This window comes from Panthera leo, chromosome E1 (genome assembly GCF_018350215.1).
Source record: "Panthera leo isolate Ple1 chromosome E1, P.leo_Ple1_pat1.1, whole genome shotgun sequence".
NCBI classification, from domain to species: domain Eukaryota; kingdom Metazoa; phylum Chordata; class Mammalia; order Carnivora; family Felidae; genus Panthera; species Panthera leo.
The window spans coordinates 43,176,870-43,201,406 of NC_056692.1; the positions used below are offsets into that span (position 1 = coordinate 43,176,870).

At 41.5% G+C, this 24,537-nt stretch overlaps 1 protein-coding gene and 2 long non-coding RNA genes across 5 annotated transcripts in view; 2 read left to right on the plus strand and 1 right to left on the minus strand.

Annotated features, from left to right (window-relative positions):
• The window catches only part of LOC122207336 (leucine-rich repeat-containing protein 37A-like), a 151,580-nt gene that overhangs the window by 27,600 nt on the left and 99,443 nt on the right, over window positions 1-24,537 (minus strand). The window contains exons 28-33 of the mRNA XM_042917438.1: window positions 20,990-21,061; window positions 20,190-20,270; window positions 11,401-11,472; window positions 8,287-8,358; window positions 4,367-4,438; window positions 3,568-3,648 (exon numbers count right to left, since the gene is read on the minus strand). Of these exons, the coding sequence (XP_042773372.1) occupies window positions 3,568-3,648; window positions 4,367-4,438; window positions 8,287-8,358; window positions 11,401-11,472; window positions 20,190-20,270; window positions 20,990-21,061 (450 nt within the window). The remainder of the gene's footprint in view (window positions 1-3,567; window positions 3,649-4,366; window positions 4,439-8,286; window positions 8,359-11,400; window positions 11,473-20,189; window positions 20,271-20,989; window positions 21,062-24,537) is intronic.
• LOC122207338 lies at window positions 1,304-3,994 on the plus strand. Its single transcript, XR_006196771.1, has 3 exons — window positions 1,304-1,345; window positions 2,728-2,872; window positions 3,570-3,994. It is a non-coding gene; the product is annotated as an uncharacterized LOC122207338 (long non-coding RNA).
• LOC122207345 lies at window positions 17,927-24,486 on the plus strand. 3 transcript variants are annotated; one of them, XR_006196784.1, is made up of 4 exons: window positions 17,927-17,968; window positions 19,351-19,495; window positions 20,192-20,246; window positions 24,460-24,486. It is a non-coding gene; the product is annotated as an uncharacterized LOC122207345 (long non-coding RNA). The 3 variants fall into 3 exon arrangements; XR_006196785.1 differs by lacking the exon at window positions 24,460-24,486 and adding an exon at window positions 24,300-24,340; XR_006196783.1 differs by lacking the exon at window positions 24,460-24,486 and having other exon boundaries at window positions 20,192-20,615.

The following is a 24,537-nucleotide window of genomic DNA, read 5'->3' on the forward strand; positions in this document are numbered from 1 at the left end:
ACTGGGGGAGCGTTAGGGCGTCTCTGTGACTGCGGCTCGACTTTGCCTTCAGAGGGTGGCCACACCTACCTCAACGATATTCTCAACAATAATTCAAAAGGGGTAAGGCTTAGATTTTCCTTATTCTCCCTTAGAGCTTATGTTCTTGGCACAATACTGATGCGCCACAGACGAGCCAGCATGTGAATGTGCTCTATCCCGATAAGGTACAGCCTTTCTACATCGTAGAGTCCTTCGGCTTCTAAACTCATGGAGCTCGTACTGTTAGAAGCAATGAAGTGAATTTTTTAAAATAAGCCATCGGTCTGCACCTGTGTAGGTGAATGAAGGAGAAGCACTTTAAAGTCAGGAAAAAAAAAGTATACTTAACATTTAGGATTATCAACCACTGTTGGTTTTCCATAATATATTTCATTCCTGATTTCATCTGAAAGAAATAGGATTATTACTACCATTCAAAAAGTGGTACCTTATTAATAAACTCTTGGCATGGCTTTGAGGTGGATTTCAGATTCAAAATAGACTTTACCACACCGCTAACGTGTTCACTCAGTGTTTATCAATAACTTAAGAGGCTTCATTCAAAAAACTTACTGAGATAGAATTACCTGAAACCCAGGGGTGAATCGAGGCCTTGTAGGGTCTGGACCTCATCTACTTTGGGAAATCCTGCCTCATCAAAACATGCAAAATTATGCGTACAGGAACTGCGAGGGTCCCTCCCAAGACTTCGGAAGGGGCCTATGTAAGTGAGAAGACCTGAAGTTTAAGCTTCAGTCAGTTCAAGATAAATCCACCTCAGCTGGGGCCCAAAAGGTTTACAAACTTATTTAATGCTGGAGAAAATATTGTTTCAACTTATAAACACCCCAGTAATTAAGTCACATAGGTAATAACGTGACTGAATTCACGGGATGGCATCTCCCTTGCGCATGCTCTCTTTCTCTCAGAATAAATAAACGTTAAAAAGAAAAAAGAAAAGAAAAGTTTGGCCCCAAACAAGGAGCCCAACCTCCAATACACACTTACTGTACTGTGATAATTTTTTGGAAGTTAACTGTGAATTCGTTTTAGTAGTACAGCTCTATTCAAACCACATTGAAAGGGCGGGCCTACGCCGGCTGACTCCATCTTGTTCTGTGTCCTTCACCTTGACCACACCTCCTCCCCTTGAGTAACCCCCCCCCCCCACCTGCCTAACAGCACTCTTCCCCAGGACCCTTCCCCAGCCAATCAGCTGAGGCCACAGCCATTACCTCACCAACTGCCCCTAGGCCCCCATAAAACCTTTGTCCTTTTGAAACTGGCTCTCTCTCCCCGGTATCTCACCTCTGCATCAGTGCAGGTAGGGGATTGAGCTCGAGCTAGCTCGAATAAAGGCTCTTTTGCTTTTACATCGGACTCGGCTCCCTGGCGGTATTTGGGGATCACGAATTCTGGGCATAACACACATGACATGAGTATTAATTTATTCTCAATACCAGCTAGCTCTGGTTCTTTAATTACCTTTTTCTGTCATGTAAGATCGATGAGGGAGCATGAGGCAAGTTGAGGGCAAAATACAAGTTAGCACATGCCCCCGCCCCAGGTGGGATATGTGTGATTCTGGCTGCTCGAGGACAAAGGAAAGGAAAGAAAACAAATGGTTAACTGATAAGAGATCTCAGTCGGGCAAGATAGGAGTTTCCATCAGTTTACAAATATCTTAGTAAATTACAAGAAAAAGGCAATCTTATCAATAGCCTAATCGCCAGAAACCTACAGAATCAGCTTCCTGGAGCCCCAACATCACCCCTCCATAGTGATATGGGGAACAAAGGCAAGAAGGAAATCTCAGGTAAAATTAAATTTCCTTATAACCTGCAGCCTATTGACAGATACTTGAGGCAGGCAAATAAAATATTTCTCCAGGAACTCCCTACTGTCTTAATGCTTTGCTAGACGGAAAAACAACCTTAGCTTGACAATAGCAAGGCCTCTGGTATCTTAGGAGTCCTCTTTCACATATCACAGTCCCTCTGGAGACTTCCCTTTTGACTTGACCTCCCAATTCCATAGCATATAACCTGTCACTCTTCACAACCCCAGTGCAGTTCTTTCTGCCCACGGTCCTGTCCCTGTGCTTTCATAAAATCGCCTTTTTGCACCAAAGACATGTTCAAGAATTCTTTCTTGGCCGTCGGCTCCCGACTCCCCACCATCTCCCCAAAACTTCATCAAGATGAACGTGAAAACTCAACACAAGCAAGTTGTTGCCTTGTCCACGACAAATCTTTTCTATTCCACAACCATCCCCTACTTTGTCACCCCCCAGCTCGTTACCCTGCTGCACTGATGCCAGCATGGCTCACATACGTTTTCCCATCAACGGCCATCTTTTTCTCCTTCCAGTATGAAAGATTCTTGGGGACAGTCCCTGTGTATTCTTTGTACCCCCAGTACTTAGTACACTGTCGACACAGAGTGTGCGTGGCACTGAGTGTTTTTCAATGAATTCATTCATTGTTATCAACGGATTCCACCCTATTTTGTCCTGTATTGCCTACATAACTATGAAATTCAGATTCTTAGAAGAGACTCTCGGTGTTATAAGATGCTTAGTAGAGGTGGTGAGTTTTAAGACATTATATTGACACCACTAAAACCTCTTGGTGGAGAAACTCAATGAGCCCGTTCTCTGGCATGCCGGCAAAACAAAAAACTGACCCTCAGTATTCTTTCCCCAAGTTAGGCATCAGCAAATTAATGAGAGGAGAGAGGAGGCCCCTGCTCTTGGGCACCCGCAGGAACTTACTCCAGCTCCGGACACACCGTAAACACTTTCATCTAATGGAAGATAAGTTGTGAAATCGGATTTCTGAACCACAAGACAGTAAGACAGTCTTTTCCAGCGTCTGCTTTAGAGGAGGGTCTTCAACCTTGAGTCTAAAAATCCCCCTCAGGCCACTGAACATGTCCAGTATGATTTGCTTTTTTACAGAGAAATCACAGAATTTTCCGGCTGAAAGGGAATAACACACTTCTTAATTGAAGAGTGGTCAGGAAAGAAAACACATGGAGAGCAGTGCCCTGTGGCAGGCATTCAGGAGTTCTTTCTGCTTTCCTGATGGCTCAAGAAGCACCCACACCTTTTGCTGCCTGGAGAACTCTGTGCTAAACTTAGTTCTTTGAAGTTCTCTTTTGCATAGGAAACTTGCACATGAGCAGGAATCAAAGTTAAATTCAAAAGTGGATTTCAAGGACCATGCACACCTTGGGGAAGCATCACTGTCACGAATTCCCATGATAATACTGACTTGGGTGTTACTTGCTTGGGGCTTTCATTGCCCACAGAAAGCTGGTTACGAGGGAGGGCAGAGAGTGCCATTTAGGAGTTAAGACAAGTCTCTTGGCCTCTTTGTACCTTAGTTTCCTCATTTGAAAAAAAAAAATGGATTTTAAGACCTACTTTCCAGAATTCATACTGGGTTTATTAACACACGCCTAACCAATCACTGTATGATATTTTTACATGTAGTTTTTTTTTTGTTTTTTTTTTTACATGTATTCATTTTCTATTTCACTTACAGCTTGTGTAAAAACGGCATTCCATGCCAGGCCTGAAATGTTCCAAAGCTCAGTTCGGTGAGTAAATTGCAACGAAGATTTCTACACACACACACACACACAACAAAAAACAAGACACAAACAAAGAGAAAAAAAAGATATTCTTTCAGAATATTTATCCTTTGGCAGTGATTCTAATTTATAGATAATGAAACATAACCACAATACTCTCTCCATACACTAAAGAAATCTCACTATGAAAGATACTTGCCTTTTTAAAAAAATATTTGCATGAAAGATTTATACTTTCATGTTTATACATGTGGTGCATTAGATACAAATCAGTAAATGCTCAATAAATACTTGTGTTAAGTAAGTATTTTTTTCTAGAGAAGTAAGTTTATTTCTCTAGAAAAACGTTTCACAACTTTAGCACTGTTGAGATTTATGGTTGGATAATCTTTGTTATGGGGGGGGGGTGCTGCCCTGTGAACTGTAGGGTGTGACAGCAGCCCTGGCCTCCACCCACTAGATGCCAGGAGCACATCTACAGTCTGACAATCAAAAATGTCTCTAGACACTACCAAGTGTCACCTGGATGCAAAATCACCCTGGCAGAGAACTGCTGCTCTAGAACGATTCACTCTGATCTCTATAATAACTCTCACACCAAACTTTGCCACAGACAAAAAAGATTTGCTACATAATTTTAGTAGCTTTCGACTAATAAAGTTTCATTCATTCCAAATGAATAACAAAGAGGTTTACAATTAAGTTTAATACAAATTCCAAATATAATGAATTTATATTTGTAACTTACATAAACTTCAAAAAAGGTAGTGATTCAAATGTACGTCTTTCAATAGATTGTATTTTATTGCAGGATAAATCTCTAGGAAAAGGAAAAGGAAAATATTGCCTCAATTAGCTATAAGATATCTAATTAGTAGGATGGTAGTATTGAATAAGTAGCTTTTGGCTAAACTCTGAGTATTAGGAATTGTTATTTGAACCTTCCAGAGCCCCTAACCCTGTCCTCACCTTTCTTAAGAGTCTCACCTTTGTGATCTTCATACATAAAATATACAACTATAGATCTTGATAGATCTTGGAAGTAATCTTTCCTGAGAGCAGAAGAATTGATTAAATGACTTTTTGTGGCCTCATCAATTTCTAAATTATGAGCTCAAAGTTGTGATCGCCACATATAATTTCTAATATTAAAAGGGATATTCTCACATTAGCACACCTTCCTGGTTTAGTTCTATTTCTTGACACCAAGTCAATACCAGAAGAGGTAAAAGATACCTTTTCATTTAACTTGAAAAGAAGTTACTCCTCTAATCAATACCTAACTTTGAACGAACTCAGAATTATATTATCATATTAATAGAAATTTATTTTTGGTTGTACGTTGCCTAAACGGTCTATGAATTTATCAATTGTTTCAGCTGCAAGTGGGGCCAACAAAAAAACAACATGGTCCTGGATTTTTATTTGGAAACACCCATTCTTGATTATGGTTGACCCTCTTATTTCCATGGATTTCAGCCGAGTCCCTCACTTTCCACCTACATGGGTACCACCATCTTCTGACTGGCATTTTCATCTCTGGTCTCTCCCATTCTAATCTATACTGCACACAGTCACCAGATTAATTCTCCAGGAGTGGTTCTCAAATATCAGAGTCACTTGGGAACTTACTCAAGATGCAAATTCTCAGCTCTACTCTGGACTGAGTGAATCAGGAACTGTGGAGGTGGAACCTGTGTTCTGACAAGGCCTCCCGGTGACCCTGGTGCAGTCTAAAGTTTGTCCTAGAGCACTGCTGTGATAACACGGTAGCCTGGCATATTATCCAAGGCCTTCAAAATCCTAAATCCGGCTCTAGTTTCCTACTCTACAGATACCAAAGAAATTTCTCCTGCATTTTGCCTTTCACTCACTCTATCTTGCAAGCATATTCTTCCCAAGATGTCTATCTGATGATACGTCATAGCCATTCAAGGTTCTGTTCAAACAGTATTTCTCTAGTAACTTCCCTGATCCAACTTGAAGTCTTCCCCCCCTCTTCTGTGTTCCAAAAACAACTTATACTTCTCATTGCCCAAATCCATTTCTTCCCCTCCCCCTCTCCTCCTCCTCCTTCTTCTCCTTCTTTTAATTTTTTAAAGTAGACTCCACGCCCAACCTGGGGCTTGAACTCACGACCCTGAGATCAAGAGTCGCATGCTCTACTGACTCAGCCGGTCAGGTGCCCCAATTTCTTCTTAATATAGTTATTCTGGCATTCCATTTCCTCTGGGCATAAACTCCATGAAAGTATGGACTAGTCTTGCTCATCTGCGTTGTCTACTGTGTTTAAAACTGATGCATGGACAAAGAACAAACTCAAATATTTATAAAATAAATTAACAGCTGGGTAGTGAGTAGAAGGAGCAAAACGACTGAAAAGAAATGTGGTTTTACGACTTTGTGGCTCCCTCTTCTGCACTTTGTCAGTGCTTCATCATCCATTTAGTGCTTAGGCATTATGGTTTAAGCTTCTGTTTATTTTCCCTGTGAAATCATGAGTTCCTACAAGGGTGGGAAGCCTGTCTTAACCATCTGCGTGCCTATGGTACTGGGCATAGGGCCTGTCACATTCTTTTTTAGGTTTTGATTCACATTTTTTTTGAATGAATGAATGAGAACACTTCACCTGACATGAAATAATTGGCTTACAAAGTACCTCATAGTAGAAATAATGAAAGGCCCTATCCATTGCGCAGTTTGTCTCTTTTGGTTTTCTCCAAACTGTGTTTGTAACGTTTGGAGCCCAGATGGCAGAGGTAGCCAAGAAGACCAATACAAAGTGGTTGTCCCCTAAGACTTGGAAGGTTTGATAATTTGAAGGGCTATTTTTAGTGTCATATGAGATTCTTTTTACTCACTACCCTTAAGCCTTCCACATTTGCAAGAAGAATCTATTTTCTAAAGCACATCATTAATAAGGATTAATGAGGGGTGCCTGGATGGCTTAGTCGATTGAGCATCTGACTTCGTTCGGTTCAGGTCATGATCTCACTGCTCATGAATTCGAGCCCCGCATCAGGCTCTGGGCCAACAGCTCAGAGACTGAAGCCCGCTTCGGATTCTGTGTCTCCCTCTCTCTCTGTGCCTACCCTGCTCATACTCTGTCTCTCTCTCTCTCAAAAATAAATAAACATTAAAAAAATTTTTTAAAAAGGATTAATGAAATACACAGCTTTGCATGGCATGGACAAAGAATAAACACTGAACCTCCATAGCAAAGAACATTAGTATCTCTGTATGTCTAATGTACAGAGATATATGCAAACATTTCTTCCTTGACAATGAGGCTGGAGAGATGTTTATTCTGTAATTAGCGAAGTTAGAGGCATTTCTGATGTTTGTTTAGTGTAAACATTTCTAACTATACCACTTAACCATCATTATATTTTTAAAGATTTCATTTTTTTTAAGTAATCTCTATACCTAACATGGGGCTCTAACCTACAACCTCGAGATCAAGAGTTGCAGACTCTAATGACTGAGACAGCCACGTGCCCCTTAGCCATCATTTTTTTAATGTTTATTTATTTTTGAGAGAGACAGAGCATGAGTGGGGGAGGGGCAGAGAGAGAGGGAGACAGAATCTGAAACAGGCTCCGGGCTCTGAGCTGTCAGCACAGAGCCCGACACGGGGCTCAAACCCACAAACTGTGAGATCACGACCTGAGTCAAAGTCGGACGCCCAACCAACTGAGCCACCCAGGAGCCCCAACCCCTTAACCATCATTTTAAACATCTATTTTTATGGTGGCATAAGAATTTCCACACTGATCACAGGAATCTACTCCTGAAGCCAAGTGCACATTGTATGTTAGCTAACTTAACAATAAATGACATAAAAAATAATAATAAAAAAATAAACTAATAAAATTTCCCACACTGAAATCCTTAATCTCTTAATAATTTAATATGTACTTGGTAATACTGCTTACATAATTCACCTGCTTAGTTAAATATTTAATATTTAAATATTTAATTTAGATTAAATTATTTAAAAATTCTGGGTTAATGGCATTCAAATTAATGTAAGTGTTCTATATTTTCTTGTCTTGTAGGTGACAATTTGAGGTTAACTTCAATTCCTCTCATTTTACTAAGCCAACTTTTTCAAACCTTTTCTGTAAAGGCCAGACAGTAAATATTTTAGGCTTTGCAGGCCATATACGGTCTCTGTCACATATTCTCTGTTTCTTTCTCTTCTTTTCTCTTTTACAGCCCTTTAAGAACATGAAAATCATTCTGAACTCATAGGTTGTATCAAGACAGACCATACACAGGATTTGATCCATGGGCCATAAATAATAAATATAAATAAAAGCAGATGGTATATGAACACTTACATAACAAGGTTCATATGGGTGTCCATAATTGCTCAGACTTCATTACCCCTTTTCCTCTACAACTGAAGGGCTTTTTCCTATATCTTGTCTATAAAATTAAAAAGTTGAAAATGCATAGGAGGTATTTAATGCTAGAGATGGGCTGGGTCCCCACAGACTTACAGAGTTATAGAATTTAATAGAGAGAATTATAGAATTCCACTATAGAGAATTATAGAATTCTACTGTTAGAAGAAATTGTTGCAATTATCCAATTTGAACCCTGTATTTTTTAATAAATAATATAACTAAAAACTCATAATAAATGATGAACTGATTAACTTACAAATACTGGAGGGATAGCAGGCCTTCAAATGTGTCTTTATGTAATTCGGTCAGATAATTGTCCCTGAGAATTCTGCAAAATGAAAAGGTCATTTCTGGGTCAAAATGCAAAAATAACTACAACTATTTGCTACACAGGACCGCTAGATGTGAGAGAAACCTGGGTAATGGTGCCACCAAATACACTAATTCTTATTTAATGTAGGGATGGTGATCTCTGCTGTTTGATTCAAATCTTTTCTTCTCACATACTCCTTTGTCTCTCTCCTCTCTCTCTCTCTCTCACACACACACACACACACACACACACACACACACCCCTATCCACTCTTCACACCAAAATGTACATTTAATGCCTACTCTCTGGATCACAAAATCTCTGTTAGAACCCAGCCCTGAGTGGCAAAAACATGGACAGAACTGCCACTTCCTCCTCTCTTTTCCCAAATTTTATTGTGGAAGCCCTATTTATAACCATATCAGTGCTACAAGTAAAGCCATCTAATTTTTTTCCCCATCTAAAAAATATCTGTGAGAACTAAAAATGTGCATAAAATGCACATAACATAAATGCTCAGTTTAATAAGTGTAGAGTAAATACCCGTGTAACACTATTTGTTCATTCTACTGTTGGTGGATACTAGATTTTTCTAATTTTTAGTTATTATAAACAGTGCTGCTTTGGACATTTTTCTGTTTATATCCTAGTACACATTTGCCTAAGTTTCTCCAGGATTTAACAGGGGTACAAAATTGTCTTCCTAAGAGGTTGTGCTATTTCAAGCTGGCAGATTGAAACATGCCAAGTCTCTACCAAACTCCAAACTCCACCAAAGTCCCTAAGGATGATTAGAAAAGATACAATTAGAAAATCCACAACCTTAGCTCAAAGCCAAGGGAGTAGCTCTACAAACACTCCCCACCAGAAATGCCTTGGAGCCACCTACAGGGTGATTAGCTGGGATACTGCAGTAGGACCAAGGACAGCACATCAACCCCACATCCTTCCTCCTTGGATCTGGCAGCAAAGGGTGTTTTCTTCCAGGCAGGAGCCATTGGTGTTAGAAGGGGGCAGGGTCCCAGAACCCTGGAGGAAGGGTATACACTCTGACTAGCCATTAGAAGTCACCTCCCACCTCTTCTTTAACTCTCAGGGGGACCTGTCACCAATAACAAGCCCCGTGGTTCATTTCACCTCTTCCTTAGGACCAGAAAACAGAAGCAAGTCAAATCTCAACTACAAAGATAAATTGCACTCAGGAATGACCAAATGGAGTGAGAAAGCCAATTCTATTCAGGACAGAAAATAAAAAACAAATATAACAGCTTATAGTCAATGACACAGTTAACAGAGAAAACACAAAAGGATTTGAGAATACCAACATTAATGGGGCACCTGCGTGGCTCAGTCGGTTAAGCATCCGACTTCGGCTCAGGTTGCAGTCCATGGGTTCAAGCCCTGCACTGGGCTCTGTGCTGAAGCTCAGAGCCTGGAGCCCGCTTCGGATTCTGTGTCTCCCTCTCTCTCTCTGTGCCTACCCTGCTCATACTCTGTCTCTCTCTCTCTCAAAAATAAATAAACATTAAAAAAATTTTTTAAAAAGGATTAATGAAATACACAGCTTTGCATGGCATGGACAAAGAATAAACACTGAACCTCCATAGCAAAGAACATTAGTATCTCTGTATGTCTAATGTACAGAGATATATGCAAACATTTCTTCCTTGACAATGAGGCTGGAGAGATGTTTATTCTGTAATTAGCGAAGTTAGAGGCATTTCTGATGTTTGTTTAGTGTAAACATTTCTAACTATACCACTTAACCATCATTATATTTTTAAAGATTTCATTTTTTTTAAGTAATCTCTATACCTAACATGGGGCTCTAACCTACAACCTCGAGATCAAGAGTTGCAGACTCTAATGACTGAGACAGCCACGTGCCCCTTAGCCATCATTTTTTTAATGTTTATTTATTTTTGAGAGAGACAGAGCATGAGTGGGGGAGGGGCAGAGAGAGAGGGAGACAGAATCTGAAACAGGCTCCGGGCTCTGAGCTGTCAGCACAGAGCCCGACACGGGGCTCAAACCCACAAACTGTGAGATCACGACCTGAGTCAAAGTCGGACGCCCAACCAACTGAGCCACCCAGGAGCCCCAACCCCTTAACCATCATTTTAAACATCTATTTTTATGGTGGCATAAGAATTTCCACACTGATCACAGGAATCTACTCCTGAAGCCAAGTGCACATTGTATGTTAGCTAACTTAACAATAAATGACATAAAAAATAATAATAAAAAAATAAACTAATAAAATTTCCCACACTGAAATCCTTAATCTCTTAATAATTTAATATGTACTTGGTAATACTGCTTACATAATTCACCTGCTTAGTTAAATATTTAATATTTAAATATTTAATTTAGATTAAATTATTTAAAAATTCTGGGTTAATGGCATTCAAATTAATGTAAGTGTTCTATATTTTCTTGTCTTGTAGGTGACAATTTGAGGTTAACTTCAATTCCTCTCATTTTACTAAGCCAACTTTTTCAAACCTTTTCTGTAAAGGCCAGACAGTAAATATTTTAGGCTTTGCAGGCCATATACGGTCTCTGTCACATATTCTCTGTTTCTTTCTCTTCTTTTCTCTTTTACAGCCCTTTAAGAACATGAAAATCATTCTGAACTCATAGGTTGTATCAAGACAGACCATACACAGGATTTGATCCATGGGCCATAAATAATAAATATAAATAAAAGCAGATGGTATATGAACACTTACATAACAAGGTTCATATGGGTGTCCATAATTGCTCAGACTTCATTACCCCTTTTCCTCTACAACTGAAGGGCTTTTTCCTATATCTTGTCTATAAAATTAAAAAGTTGAAAATGCATAGGAGGTATTTAATGCTAGAGATGGGCTGGGTCCCCACAGACTTACAGAGTTATAGAATTTAATAGAGAGAATTATAGAATTCCACTATAGAGAATTATAGAATTCTACTGTTAGAAGAAATTGTTGCAATTATCCAATTTGAACCCTGTATTTTTTAATAAATAATATAACTAAAAACTCATAATAAATGATGAACTGATTAACTTACAAATACTGGAGGGATAGCAGGCCTTCAAATGTGTCTTTATGTAATTCGGTCAGATAATTGTCCCTGAGAATTCTGCAAAATGAAAAGGTCATTTCTGGGTCAAAATGCAAAAATAACTACAACTATTTGCTACACAGGACCGCTAGATGTGAGAGAAACCTGGGTAATGGTGCCACCAAATACACTAATTCTTATTTAATGTAGGGATGGTGATCTCTGCTGTTTGATTCAAATCTTTTCTTCTCACATACTCCTTTGTCTCTCTCCTCTCTCTCTCTCTCTCACACACACACACACACACACACACACACACACACACCCCTATCCACTCTTCACACCAAAATGTACATTTAATGCCTACTCTCTGGATCACAAAATCTCTGTTAGAACCCAGCCCTGAGTGGCAAAAACATGGACAGAACTGCCACTTCCTCCTCTCTTTTCCCAAATTTTATTGTGGAAGCCCTATTTATAACCATATCAGTGCTACAAGTAAAGCCATCTAATTTTTTTCCCCATCTAAAAAATATCTGTGAGAACTAAAAATGTGCATAAAATGCACATAACATAAATGCTCAGTTTAATAAGTGTAGAGTAAATACCCGTGTAACACTATTTGTTCATTCTACTGTTGGTGGATACTAGATTTTTCTAATTTTTAGTTATTATAAACAGTGCTGCTTTGGACATTTTTCTGTTTATATCCTAGTACACATTTGCCTAAGTTTCTCCAGGATTTAACAGGGGTACAAAATTGTCTTCCTAAGAGGTTGTGCTATTTCAAGCTGGCAGATTGAAACATGCCAAGTCTCTACCAAACTCCAAACTCCACCAAAGTCCCTAAGGATGATTAGAAAAGATACAATTAGAAAATCCACAACCTTAGCTCAAAGCCAAGGGAGTAGCTCTACAAACACTCCCCACCAGAAATGCCTTGGAGCCACCTACAGGGTGATTAGCTGGGATACTGCAGTAGGACCAAGGACAGCACATCAACCCCACATCCTTCCTCCTTGGATCTGGCAGCAAAGGGTGTTTTCTTCCAGGCAGGAGCCATTGGTGTTAGAAGGGGGCAGGGTCCCAGAACCCTGGAGGAAGGGTATACACTCTGACTAGCCATTAGAAGTCACCTCCCACCTCTTCTTTAACTCTCAGGGGGACCTGTCACCAATAACAAGCCCCGTGGTTCATTTCACCTCTTCCTTAGGACCAGAAAACAGAAGCAAGTCAAATCTCAACTACAAAGATAAATTGCACTCAGGAATGACCAAATGGAGTGAGAAAGCCAATTCTATTCAGGACAGAAAATAAAAAACAAATATAACAGCTTATAGTCAATGACACAGTTAACAGAGAAAACACAAAAGGATTTGAGAATACCAACATTAATGGGGCACCTGCGTGGCTCAGTCGGTTAAGCATCCGACTTCGGCTCAGGTTGCAGTCCATGGGTTCAAGCCCTGCACTGGGCTCTGTGCTGAAGCTCAGAGCCTGGAGCCTGCTTCGGATTCTGTGTCTCCCTCTCTCTCTGCCCCTCCCCAACTTGCACTCTGTCTCTCACTCTCTCTCTCTCTCAAAAATAAACAGTATACAAAATTTAGAATGGCATCATTAATATATCCTCAGACAGAGGTAAACAGTACATCTAATAAAAAGAACCAACTCAAGATTATATGAATGAAAAGTATTATCATTAGTAAAAAACTCAGTCTATGAGCAGCAGAAACGGTCGTTGAATAAATTAGAAAACTTGAGAGATCTGGCCACTGATTTCTTACCAATACTTGAAATTCTATGTATTTATTATATTTACATATTTGTTTTTATATTATATATTTGTAAACCCCTTGACAAGTGGGATATTTGGTCAGTTTTGTTTTTGGGCTTATATCCCTGGCATGTAAAACAGTTCCTGGGACATAGGAGATGCTCCATAAATATTTGTTGAATGAATTCAGAAAGTGACAGGTATCAATTTGCAAATATACTACTTTTAATTAAAACAAATCATTCATTTATCATCATTTATGAGAATAAGTACAACTTCACAGGAAAACAAATGTCTTTCTCCACCTCCGCCCCAATTTGTGACTCAATCTTTTGAGACAAGAACCTTTTGAGAATTTCATAAAAGCTATGGAATGGACCCTTTCCCTAGAAAACTGCACTTTCTTGAATACGTGCAAAGGTGTGCATGCGATTTCAATTTGCAGACCATCCCTTTAGGGCTCAGGTCCGTGAATAGAATGGACTGAATTTGTGGGTGCCAAACTTGGATGGGAAATAGAATCACATCTCTATTTTCACAAACCTCTAACTAGAATTAGCATTTCCTTCCATTATGAATGTAGGCAACAAACCACAGATTAGTGTAGTTAATTTGGTCCCCAGCAGAAATCAGATATTTTCATATCACATATTTGGCGTGGATATCTCAAAATATCATTTATTCTCATCAGTACCTTGAAGTTATAATAGTTAGTAGGCGTACCATTATATTTTGTTATTTAATATTCTAACAGAAGCAGATTTATTGCTATATCACTAATCTTTTTAAAAAATTTTTGAAAACTCTATTTCCACATAATTTCCTTTTCCTATATATTTTAACTTATTATACATTTGAAAACATTATCCCAAGAACATAAGCTTCTGCAGATCATCAATACATATATAGAAGGGTGCCTGGGTGGCTCAGTCTGTTAAGTGTCCAACTTCAGCTCAGGTCATGATCTCACGGTTCGTGGGTTCGAGCCCCACATTGGGCTCTCTGCTGACAGATCAGAGCCTGGAGCCTGCTTCCAATTCTGTGTCTCCCTCTCTTTCTGTCCCTCCCCTGTTCATGCTCTGTCTCTCAGCAATAAATAAATGTTAAAAAAATTTTTTTTAAAAATTTGATATATAGAAAAAAAGGTTAAAAATCCTGCCCCAGGGGACTATTGACCCATAGTTAAAAACTTCTGTCTTACAAGGCATAACCCTCAAGCTGAATTAGAAATCATCAAATCTTGGGGCACCTGGGTGGCTCAGTTGGTTAAGTGTCTCAGGAGGCCTGGAAGGGGATCCAGCCACACATCCGGAGACTACGAAGCCTAGGGGTACTAGTCCCTTGCCAGTCTGCCTGGAACACCCCCTTACTGCCGGTCAAAAAGCCTCACACAAATGACTACCGACCGGTACAAGACCTCCGGGAAGTAAATAAGAGGGTCGCGGACATACACCCAACTGTTCCCAACCCATATACTCTCTTGAGCTCCTTGGCGCCCTCCAGGGTCTGGTATACTGTACTAGATTTAAAGGACGCCTTCTTCAGTCTGCCGCTGGCACCCCAGAGCCAACCCCTGTTCGCCTTTGAGTGGCATGATCCGGAGGAGGGCTACAGTGGGCAACTCACCTGGACACGGCTACAGGGATTCAAAAATTCACCCACCATCTTCGACGAGGCACTACACGAGGACCTGGGTGAGTACAGAAGGGAGCACCCTGGCCTCACCCTCCTACAGTACGTAGATGACATCCTGATTGCTGCCGACACGGCCAAAGACTGTGAGCGAGGGACCCAGGACCTGCTGGCTACCCTGGGGGCCTTAGGGTACCAGGCATCCCGAAGAAGGCTCAGATATGCAGGGAGAGGGTAAGTTACCTGGGATATATCCTGGAGGGCGGACAGTGGCGGTTATCAGATGCCAGAAAAGAAACTGTCCTAAAGATCCCTACTCCCACCTCCCAAAGAGAACTGAGGGAATTCCTAGGATCAGCCGGCTACTGCCGCCTCTGGGTTCCAGGTTTTGCTGAGATCGCCAGGCCCCTATATGAAGCTACCAAAGAGGGGAAAACATTTAAATGGGCTGAAAAAGAAGAAACTGCCTTTAATCAGTTAAAAAAAGGCCCTCCTAAGTGCCCCAGCCCTGGGCCTACCAGACATTACGAAGCCCTTCCACCTCTTTGTAGACGAATATAAGGGAATAGCAAAAGGGCTTCTAACTCAAGCCTTAGGCCCCCGGAACCGCCCAGTGGCTTACCTGTCTAAGAAACTAGACCCAGTGGCTGCCGGCTGGCCGCCATGCCTAAGAATTATTGCGGCGACAGCACTCCTAGTCAAGGATGCAGACAAACTGACCCTAGGACGGGAGATCTGGATCACGACCCCACACGCCATTGAAGGGGTCCTGAAACAGCCTCCGGATAGATGGATGAGCAATACACGTATGACTCATTACCAGAGCCTCCTACTCAACCCTCCACGAGTGCGGTTCCCTCCAGTGCAGCCCTCAATCCTGCAACCCTGCTGCCCGACCCTGACCTAGGTGCTCCACTACATGACTGTGCGGGAATCCTGGAACAAGTACATGGATTCCGGACGGACCTGACCGACCGGCCCCTCCCCGATGCCGAGGCTACTTGGTTCACTGATGGCAGCAGCTTTGTGCGAGACGGACACGGGTATGCGGGTGCAGCGGTGGTCACTGAAACGGACACCGTATGGGCGGAGGCTCTACCCTCCGGAACGTCAGCCCAGCGAGAAGAGCTCATAGCCCTCACCAAGGTGCTGATGCTGGGAGCTGGAAAACGGCTTAACATCTACACAGACAGCCGTTATGCATTTGCCACAGTTCATATTCATGGGGCAATTTATCAGGAGAGGGGGTTACTGACGGCAGAAGGACGGACTATCAAAAATAAGCAGGAGATACTTAACCTGCTTACGGCCTTATGGCTTCCCGCCAAGCTAGCCATTATCCACTGCCAAGGGCACCAAAAAGCTGATAACCCAGTAGCTAGAGGTAATCGAAAGGCTGACCAGGCAGCCAAGGCAGTCGCCCTTACTTCAGTCCCCACCATGACCATACAACTACCGGACCCGGGAGACCCAGTTTTACCAGACCAGCCCAAATACTCCCAGGAGGAGTTACAGTGGATCAAGAAACTCCCATGGCCCAGGAGATAAAGGGATGGTGGTATACACCTAACAAGGAGCTCGTGCTGCCAGACCGGCTCGGAGTCTCAATATTAGAGCACATGCATCGGTCTACTCACATGGGGGCCCGAAAATTAAAAGACTTAATCCGACATGCCGGAATCAAGATTCACCAACAGGACACCAAAATAGAGCAAGTTGTATCTGCCTGCAAGACCTGCCAACTCACCAACGCGAGAGCCACATCAAATAAAAAAGGAACCAGGCTCAGAGGCACCAGACCGGGAGCCCAATGGGAAGTCGACTTCACTGAAGTCAAACCAGGAAAGTATGGTTATAAATACCTTTTAGTATTTACAGACACCTTCTCTGGCTGGGTGGAGGCATACCCAACCAAGCATGAAACGGCTCAGACGGTGGCTAAGAAACTACTAGAAGACATCTTACCCAGGTATGGTTTTCCTGCCATGGTAGGATCAGACAATGGAACAGCTTTTATCTCGCAGGTAACACAGGCAGTAGCCAAGGCGGTGGGGGCAAACTGGAAATTACATTGTGCTTATAGGCCCCAGAGCTCAGGACAGGTAGAAAGAATGAATAAAACCCTAAAAGAGACCCTTACCAAATTAACCATGGAGACTGGCGGGGACTGGGTGACTCTCCTACCGTATGCCCTTTACCGGGTTAGAAACACTCCTTACACTCTGGGTTTTACTCCCTACGAGATCATGTTTGGCAGGCCACCCCCTGTTATTCCCAGCCTTCGAGCTGAACTTATTGCTGACTTTAAAGATCAAGAACTTTTTCTTTCCTTGAGCGGGCTCCAGAGGGCGCACGAGGACATTTGGCCGCGCCTCCGTGCCATCCAAGAGGCTGGCCCGATCCGGACACCTCATCAGTATAGGCCGGGAGACTGGGTCTACGTCAAGAGGCACCACCAAGAGACTCTCGAGCCGCGCTGGAAGGGACCCTACATCGTGGTGTTGACAACCCCCACCACTCTCAAGGTAGACGGCATCGCGACCTGGGTCCATCACACCCACGCTCGGCCAGCGGACCCCTCCTCCATCCGGAAGGACATAGTCACGCGATGGGCCATCAGTCGGGACCAACACAGCCTGCTCAAGCTCAAGCTACAGCGCATTCGGCCCACCTAATATTGGTAACTCTGTTAACTCTGCTTGTCATTGCTCATGCTGCCGGGAGTCCCCACGCCCCCCAAAACATCACCTGGCAGATCATAGACACCAGCTCGGGGACAATACTTAATCAGACGTCCCAGAGCCACCCCAGGGACACTTGGTTCCCAGAACTTTGCATAAACCTCCAAACTCTGTTCCCCTTGTCACCATAAATGCAGCCGGTCCCATGATTGGGTCCCTAAGCTACATGACAAGGGGGGAATGAAAGGGCGGGCCTACACCGGCTGACTCCATCTTGTTCTGTGTCCTTCACCTTGACCACACCTCCTCCCCTTGAGTAACCCCCCCCCCCCAACTGCCTAACAGCACTCTTCCCCAGAACCCTTCCCCAGCCAATCAGCTGAGGCCACAGCCATTACCTCACCAACTGCCCCTAGGCCCCCATAAAACCTTTGTCCTTTTGAAACTGGCTCTCTCTCCCCGGTATCTCACCTCTGCATCAGTGCAGGTAGGGGACTGAGCTCGAGCTAGCTCGAAAAAAGGCTCTTTTGCTTTTACATCGGACTCGGCTCCCTGGCGGTATTTGGGGATCACGAATTCTGGGCATAACACACATGACATGAGTATTAATTTATTCTCAATACCAGCTAGCTCTGGTTCTTTAATTACCTTTTTCTGTCATGTAAGATCGATGAGGGAGCATGAGGCAAGTTGAGGGCAAAATACAAGTTAGCACATGCCCCCGCCCCAGGTGGGATATGTGTGATTCTGGCTGCTCGAGGACAAAGGAAAGGAAAGAAAACAAATGGTTAACTGATAAGAGATCTCAGTCGGGCAAGATAGGAGTTTCCATCAGTTTACAAATATCTTAGTAAATTACAAGAAAAAGGCAATCTTATCAATAGCCTAATCGCCAGAAACCTACAGAATCAGCTTCCTGGAGCCCCAACATCACCCCTCCATAGTGATATGGGGAACAAAGGCAAGAAGGAAATCTCAGGTAAAATTAAATTTCCTTATAACCTGCAGCCTATTGACAGATACTTGAGGCAGGCAAATAAAATATTTCTCCAGGAACTCCCTACTGTCTTAATGCTTTGCTAGACGGAAAAACAACCTTAGCTTGACAATAGCAAGGCCTCTGGTATCTTAGGAGTCCTCTTTCACATATCACAGTCCCTCTGGAGACTTCCCTTTTGACTTGACCTCCCAATTCCATAGCATATAACCTGTCACTCTTCACAACCCCAGTGCAGTTCTTTCTGCCCACGGTCCTGTCCCTGTGCTTTCATAAAATCGCCTTTTTGCACCAAAGACATGTTCAAGAATTCTTTCTTGGCCGTCGGCTCCCGACTCCCCACCATCTCCCCAAAACTTCATCAAGATGAACGTGAAAACTCAACACAAGCAAGTTGTTGCCTTGTCCACGACAAATCTTTTCTATTCCACAACCATCCCCTACTTTGTCACCCCCCAGCTCGTTACCCTGCTGCACTGATGCCAGCATGACTCACATACGTTTTCCCATCAATGGCCATCTTTTTCTCCTTCCAGTATGAAAGATTCTTGGGGACAGTCCCTGTGTATTCTTTGTACCCCCAGTACTTAGTACACTGTCGACACAGAGTGTGCGTGGCACTGAGTGTTTTTCAATGAATTCATTCATTGTTATCAACGGATTCCACCCTATTTTGTCCTGTATTGCCTACATAACTATGAAATTCAGATTCTTAGAAGAGACTCTCGGTGTTATAAGATGCTTAGTAGAGGTGGTGAGTTTTAAGACATTATATTGACACCACTAAAACCTCTTGGTGGAGAAACTCAATGAGCCCGTTCTCTGGCATGCCGGCAAAACAAAAAACTGACCCTCAGTATTCTTTCCCCAAGTTAGGCATCAGCAAATTAATGAGAGGAGAGAGGAGGCCCCTGCTCTTGGGCACCCGCAGGAACTTACTCCAGCTCCGGACACACCGTAAACACTTTCATCTAATGGAAGATAAGTTGTGAAATCGGATTTCTGAACCACAAGACAGTAAGACAGTCTTTTCCAGCGTCTGCTTTAGAGGAGGGTCTTCAACCTTGAGTCTAAAAATCCCCCTCAGGCCACTGAACATGTCCAGTATGATTTGCTTTTTTACAGAGAAATCACAGAATTTTCCGGCTGAAAGGGAATAACACACTTCTTAATTGAAGAGTGGTCAGGAAAGAAAACACATGGAGAGCAGTGCCCTGTGGCAGGCATTCAGGAGTTCTTTCTGCTTTCCTGATGGCTCAAGAAGCACCCACACCTTTTGCTGCCTGGAGAACTCTGTGCTAAACTTAGTTCTTTGAAGTTCTCTTTTGCATAGGAAACTTGCACATGAGCAGGAATCAAAGTTAAATTCAAAAGTGGATTTCAAGGACCATGCACACCTTGGGGAAGCATCACTGTCACGAATTCCCATGATAATACTGACTTGGGTGTTACTTGCTTGGGGCTTTCATTGCCCACAGAAAGCTGGTTACGAGGGAGGGCAGAGAGTGCCATTTAGGAGTTAAGACAAGTCTCTTGGCCTCTTTGTACCTTAGTTTCCTCATTTGAAAAAAAAAAATGGATTTTAAGACCTACTTTCCAGAATTCATACTGGGTTTATTAACACACGCCTAACCAATCACTGTATGATATTTTTACATGTAGTTTTTTTTTTTTTTTTTTTTTACATGTATTCATTTTCTATTTCACTTACAGCTTGTGTAAAAACGGCATTCCATGCCAGGCCTGAAATGTTCCAAAGCTCAGTTCGGTGAGTAAATTGCAACCAAGATTTCTACACACACACACACACACAAAAAAAACAAGACACAAACAAAGAGAAAAAAAAGATATTCTTTCAGAATATTTATCCTTTGGCAGTGATTCTAATTTATAGATAATGAAACATAACCACAATACTCTCTCCATACACTAAAGAAATCTCACTATGAAAGATACTTGCCTTTTTAAAAAAATATTTGCATGAAAGATTTATACTTTCATGTTTATACATGTGGTGCATTAGATACAAATCAGTAAATGCTCAATAAATACTTGTGTTAAGTAAGTATTTTTTTCTAGAGAAGTAAGTTTATTTCTCTAGAAAAACGTTTCACAACTTTAGCACTGTTGAGATTTATGGTTGGATAATCTTTGTTATGGGGGGGGGGGGTGCTGCCCTGTGAACTGTAGGGTGTGACAGCAGCCCTGGCCTCCACCCACTAGATGCCAGGAGCACATCTACAGTCTGACAATCAAAAATGTCTCTAGACACTACCAAGTGTCACCTGGATGCAAAATCACCCTGGCAGAGAACTGCTGCTCTAGAACGATTCACTCTGATCTCTATAATAACTCTCACACCAAACTTTGCCACAGACAAAAAAGATTTGCTACATAATTTTAGTAGCTTTCGACTAATAAAGTTTCATTCATTCCAAATGAATAACAAAGAGGTTTACAATTAAGTTTAATACAAATTCCAAATATAATGAATTTATATTTGTAACTTACATAAACTTCAAAAAAGGTAGTGATTCAAATGTACGTCTTTCAATAGATTGTATTTTATTGCAGGATAAATCTCTAGGAAAAGGAAAAGGAAAATATTGCCTCAATTAGCTATAAGATATCTAATTAGTAGGATGGTAGTATTGAATAAGTAGCTTTTGGCTAAACTCTGAGTATTAGGAATTGTTATTTGAACCTTCCAGAGCCCCTAACCCTGTCCTCACCTTTCTTAAGAGTCTCACCTTTGTGATCTTCATACATAAAATATACAACTATAGATCTTGATAGATCTTGGAAGTAATCTTTCCTGAGAGCAGAAGAATTGATTAAATGACTTTTTGTGGCCTCATCAATTTCTAAATTATGAGCTCAAAGTTGTGATCGCCACATATAATTTCTAATATTAAAAGGGATATTCTCACATTAGCACACCTTCCTGGTTTAGTTCTATTTCTTGACACCAAGTCAATACCAGAAGAGGTAAAAGATACCTTTTCATTTAACTTGAAAAGAAGTTACTCCTCTAATCAATACCTAACTTTGAACGAACTCAGAATTATATTATCATATTAATAGAAATTTATTTTTGGTTGTACGTTGCCTAAACGGTCTATGAATTTATCAATTGTTTCAGCTGCAAGTGGGGCCAACAAAAAAACAACATGGTCCTGGATTTTTATTTGGAAACACCCATTCTTGATTATGGTTGACCCTCTTATTTCCATGGATTTCAGCCGAGTCCCTCACTTTCCACCTACATGGGTACCACCATCTTCTGACTGGCATTTTCATCTCTGGTCTCTCCCATTCTAATCTATACTGCACACAGTCACCAGATTAATTCTCCAGGAGTGGTTCTCAAATATCAGAGTCACTTGGGAACTTACTCAAGATGCAAATTCTCAGCTCTACTCTGGACTGAGTGAATCAGGAACTGTGGAGGTGGAACCTGTGTTCTGACAAGGCCTCCCGGTGACCCTGGTGCAGTCTAAAGTTTGTCCTAGAGCACTGCTGTGATAACACGGTAGCCTGGCATATTATCCAAGGCCTTCAAAATCCTAAATCCGGCTCTAGTTTCCTACTCTACAGATACCAAAGAAATTTCTCCTGCATTTTGCCTTTCACTCACTCTATCTTGCAAGCATATTCTTCCCAAGATGTCTATCTGATGATACGTCATAGCCATTCAAGGTTCTGTTCAAACAGTATTTCTCTAGTAACTTCCCTGATCCAACTTGAAGTCTTCCCCCCCTCTTCTGTGTTCCAAAAACAACTTATACTTCTCATTGCCCAAATCCATTTCTTCCCCTCCCCCTCTCCTCCTCCTCCTTCTTCTCCTTCTTTTAATTTTTTAAAGTAGACTCCACGCCCAACCTGGGGCTTGAACTCACGACCCTGAGATCAAGAGTCGCATGCTCTACTGACTCAGCCGGTCAGGTGCCCCAATTTCTTCTTAATATAGTTATTCTGGCATTCCATTTCCTCTGGGCATAAACTCCATGAAAGTATGGACTAGTCTTGCTCATCTGCGTTGTCTACTGTGTTTAAAACTGATGCATGGACAAAGAACAAACTCAAATATTTATAAAATAAATTAACAGCTGGGTAGTGAGTAGAAGGAGCAAAACGACTGAAAAGAAATGTGGTTTTACGACTTTGTGGCTCCCTCTTCTGCACTTTGTCAGTGCTTCATCATCCATTTAGTGCTTAGGCATTATGGTTTAAGCTTCTGTTTATTTTCCCTGTGAAATCATGAGTTCCTACAAGGGTGGGAAGCCTGTCTTAACCATCTGCGTGCCTATGGTACTGGGCATAGGGCCTGTCACATTCTTTTTTAGGTTTTGATTCACATTTTTTTTGAATGAATGAATGAGAACACTTCACCTGACATGAAATAATTGGCTTACAAAGTACCTCATAGTAGAAATAATGAAAGGCCCTATCCATTGCGCAGTTTGTCTCTTTTGGTTTTCTCCAAACTGTGTTTGTAACGTTTGGAGCCCAGATGGCAGAGGTAGCCAAGAAGACCAATACAAAGTGGTTGTCCCCTAAGACTTGGAAGGTTTGATAATTTGAAGGGCTATTTTTAGTGTCATATGAGATTCTTTTTACTCACTACCCTTAAGCCTTCCACATTTGCAAGAAGAATCTATTTTCTAAAGCACATCATTAATAAGGATTAATGAGGGGTGCCTGGATGGCTTAGTCGATTGAGCATCTGACTTCGTTCGGTTCAGGTCATGATCTCACTGCTCATGAATTCGAGCCCCGCATCAGGCTCTGGGCCAACAGCTCAGAGACTGAAGCCCGCTTCGGATTCTGTGTCTCCCTCTCTCTCTGTGCCTACCCTGCTCATACTCTGTCTCTCTCTCTCTCAAAAATAAATAAACATTAAAAAAATTTTTTAAAAAGGATTAATGAAATACACAGCTTTGCATGGCATGGACAAAGAATAAACACTGAACCTCCATAGCAAAGAACATTAGTATCTCTGTATGTCTAATGTACAGAGATATATGCAAACATTTCTTCCTTGACAATGAGGCTGGAGAGATGTTTATTCTGTAATTAGCGAAGTTAGAGGCATTTCTGATGTTTGTTTAGTGTAAACATTTCTAACTATACCACTTAACCATCATTATATTTTTAAAGATTTCATTTTTTTTAAGTAATCTCTATACCTAACATGGGGCTCTAACCTACAACCTCGAGATCAAGAGTTGCAGACTCTAATGACTGAGACAGCCACGTGCCCCTTAGCCATCATTTTTTTAATGTTTATTTATTTTTGAGAGAGACAGAGCATGAGTGGGGGAGGGGCAGAGAGAGAGGGAGACAGAATCTGAAACAGGCTCCGGGCTCTGAGCTGTCAGCACAGAGCCCGACACGGGGCTCAAACCCACAAACTGTGAGATCACGACCTGAGTCAAAGTCGGACGCCCAACCAACTGAGCCACCCAGGAGCCCCAACCCCTTAACCATCATTTTAAACATCTATTTTTATGGTGGCATAAGAATTTCCACACTGATCACAGGAATCTACTCCTGAAGCCAAGTGCACATTGTATGTTAGCTAACTTAACAATAAATGACATAAAAAATAATAATAAAAAAATAAACTAATAAAATTTCCCACACTGAAATCCTTAATCTCTTAATAATTTAATATGTACTTGGTAATACTGCTTACATAATTCACCTGCTTAGTTAAATATTTAATATTTAAATATTTAATTTAGATTAAATTATTTAAAAATTCTGGGTTAATGGCATTCAAATTAATGTAAGTGTTCTATATTTTCTTGTCTTGTAGGTGACAATTTGAGGTTAACTTCAATTCCTCTCATTTTACTAAGCCAACTTTTTCAAACCTTTTCTGTAAAGGCCAGACAGTAAATATTTTAGGCTTTGCAGGCCATATACGGTCTCTGTCACATATTCTCTGTTTCTTTCTCTTCTTTTCTCTTTTACAGCCCTTTAAGAACATGAAAATCATTCTGAACTCATAGGTTGTATCAAGACAGACCATACACAGGATTTGATCCATGGGC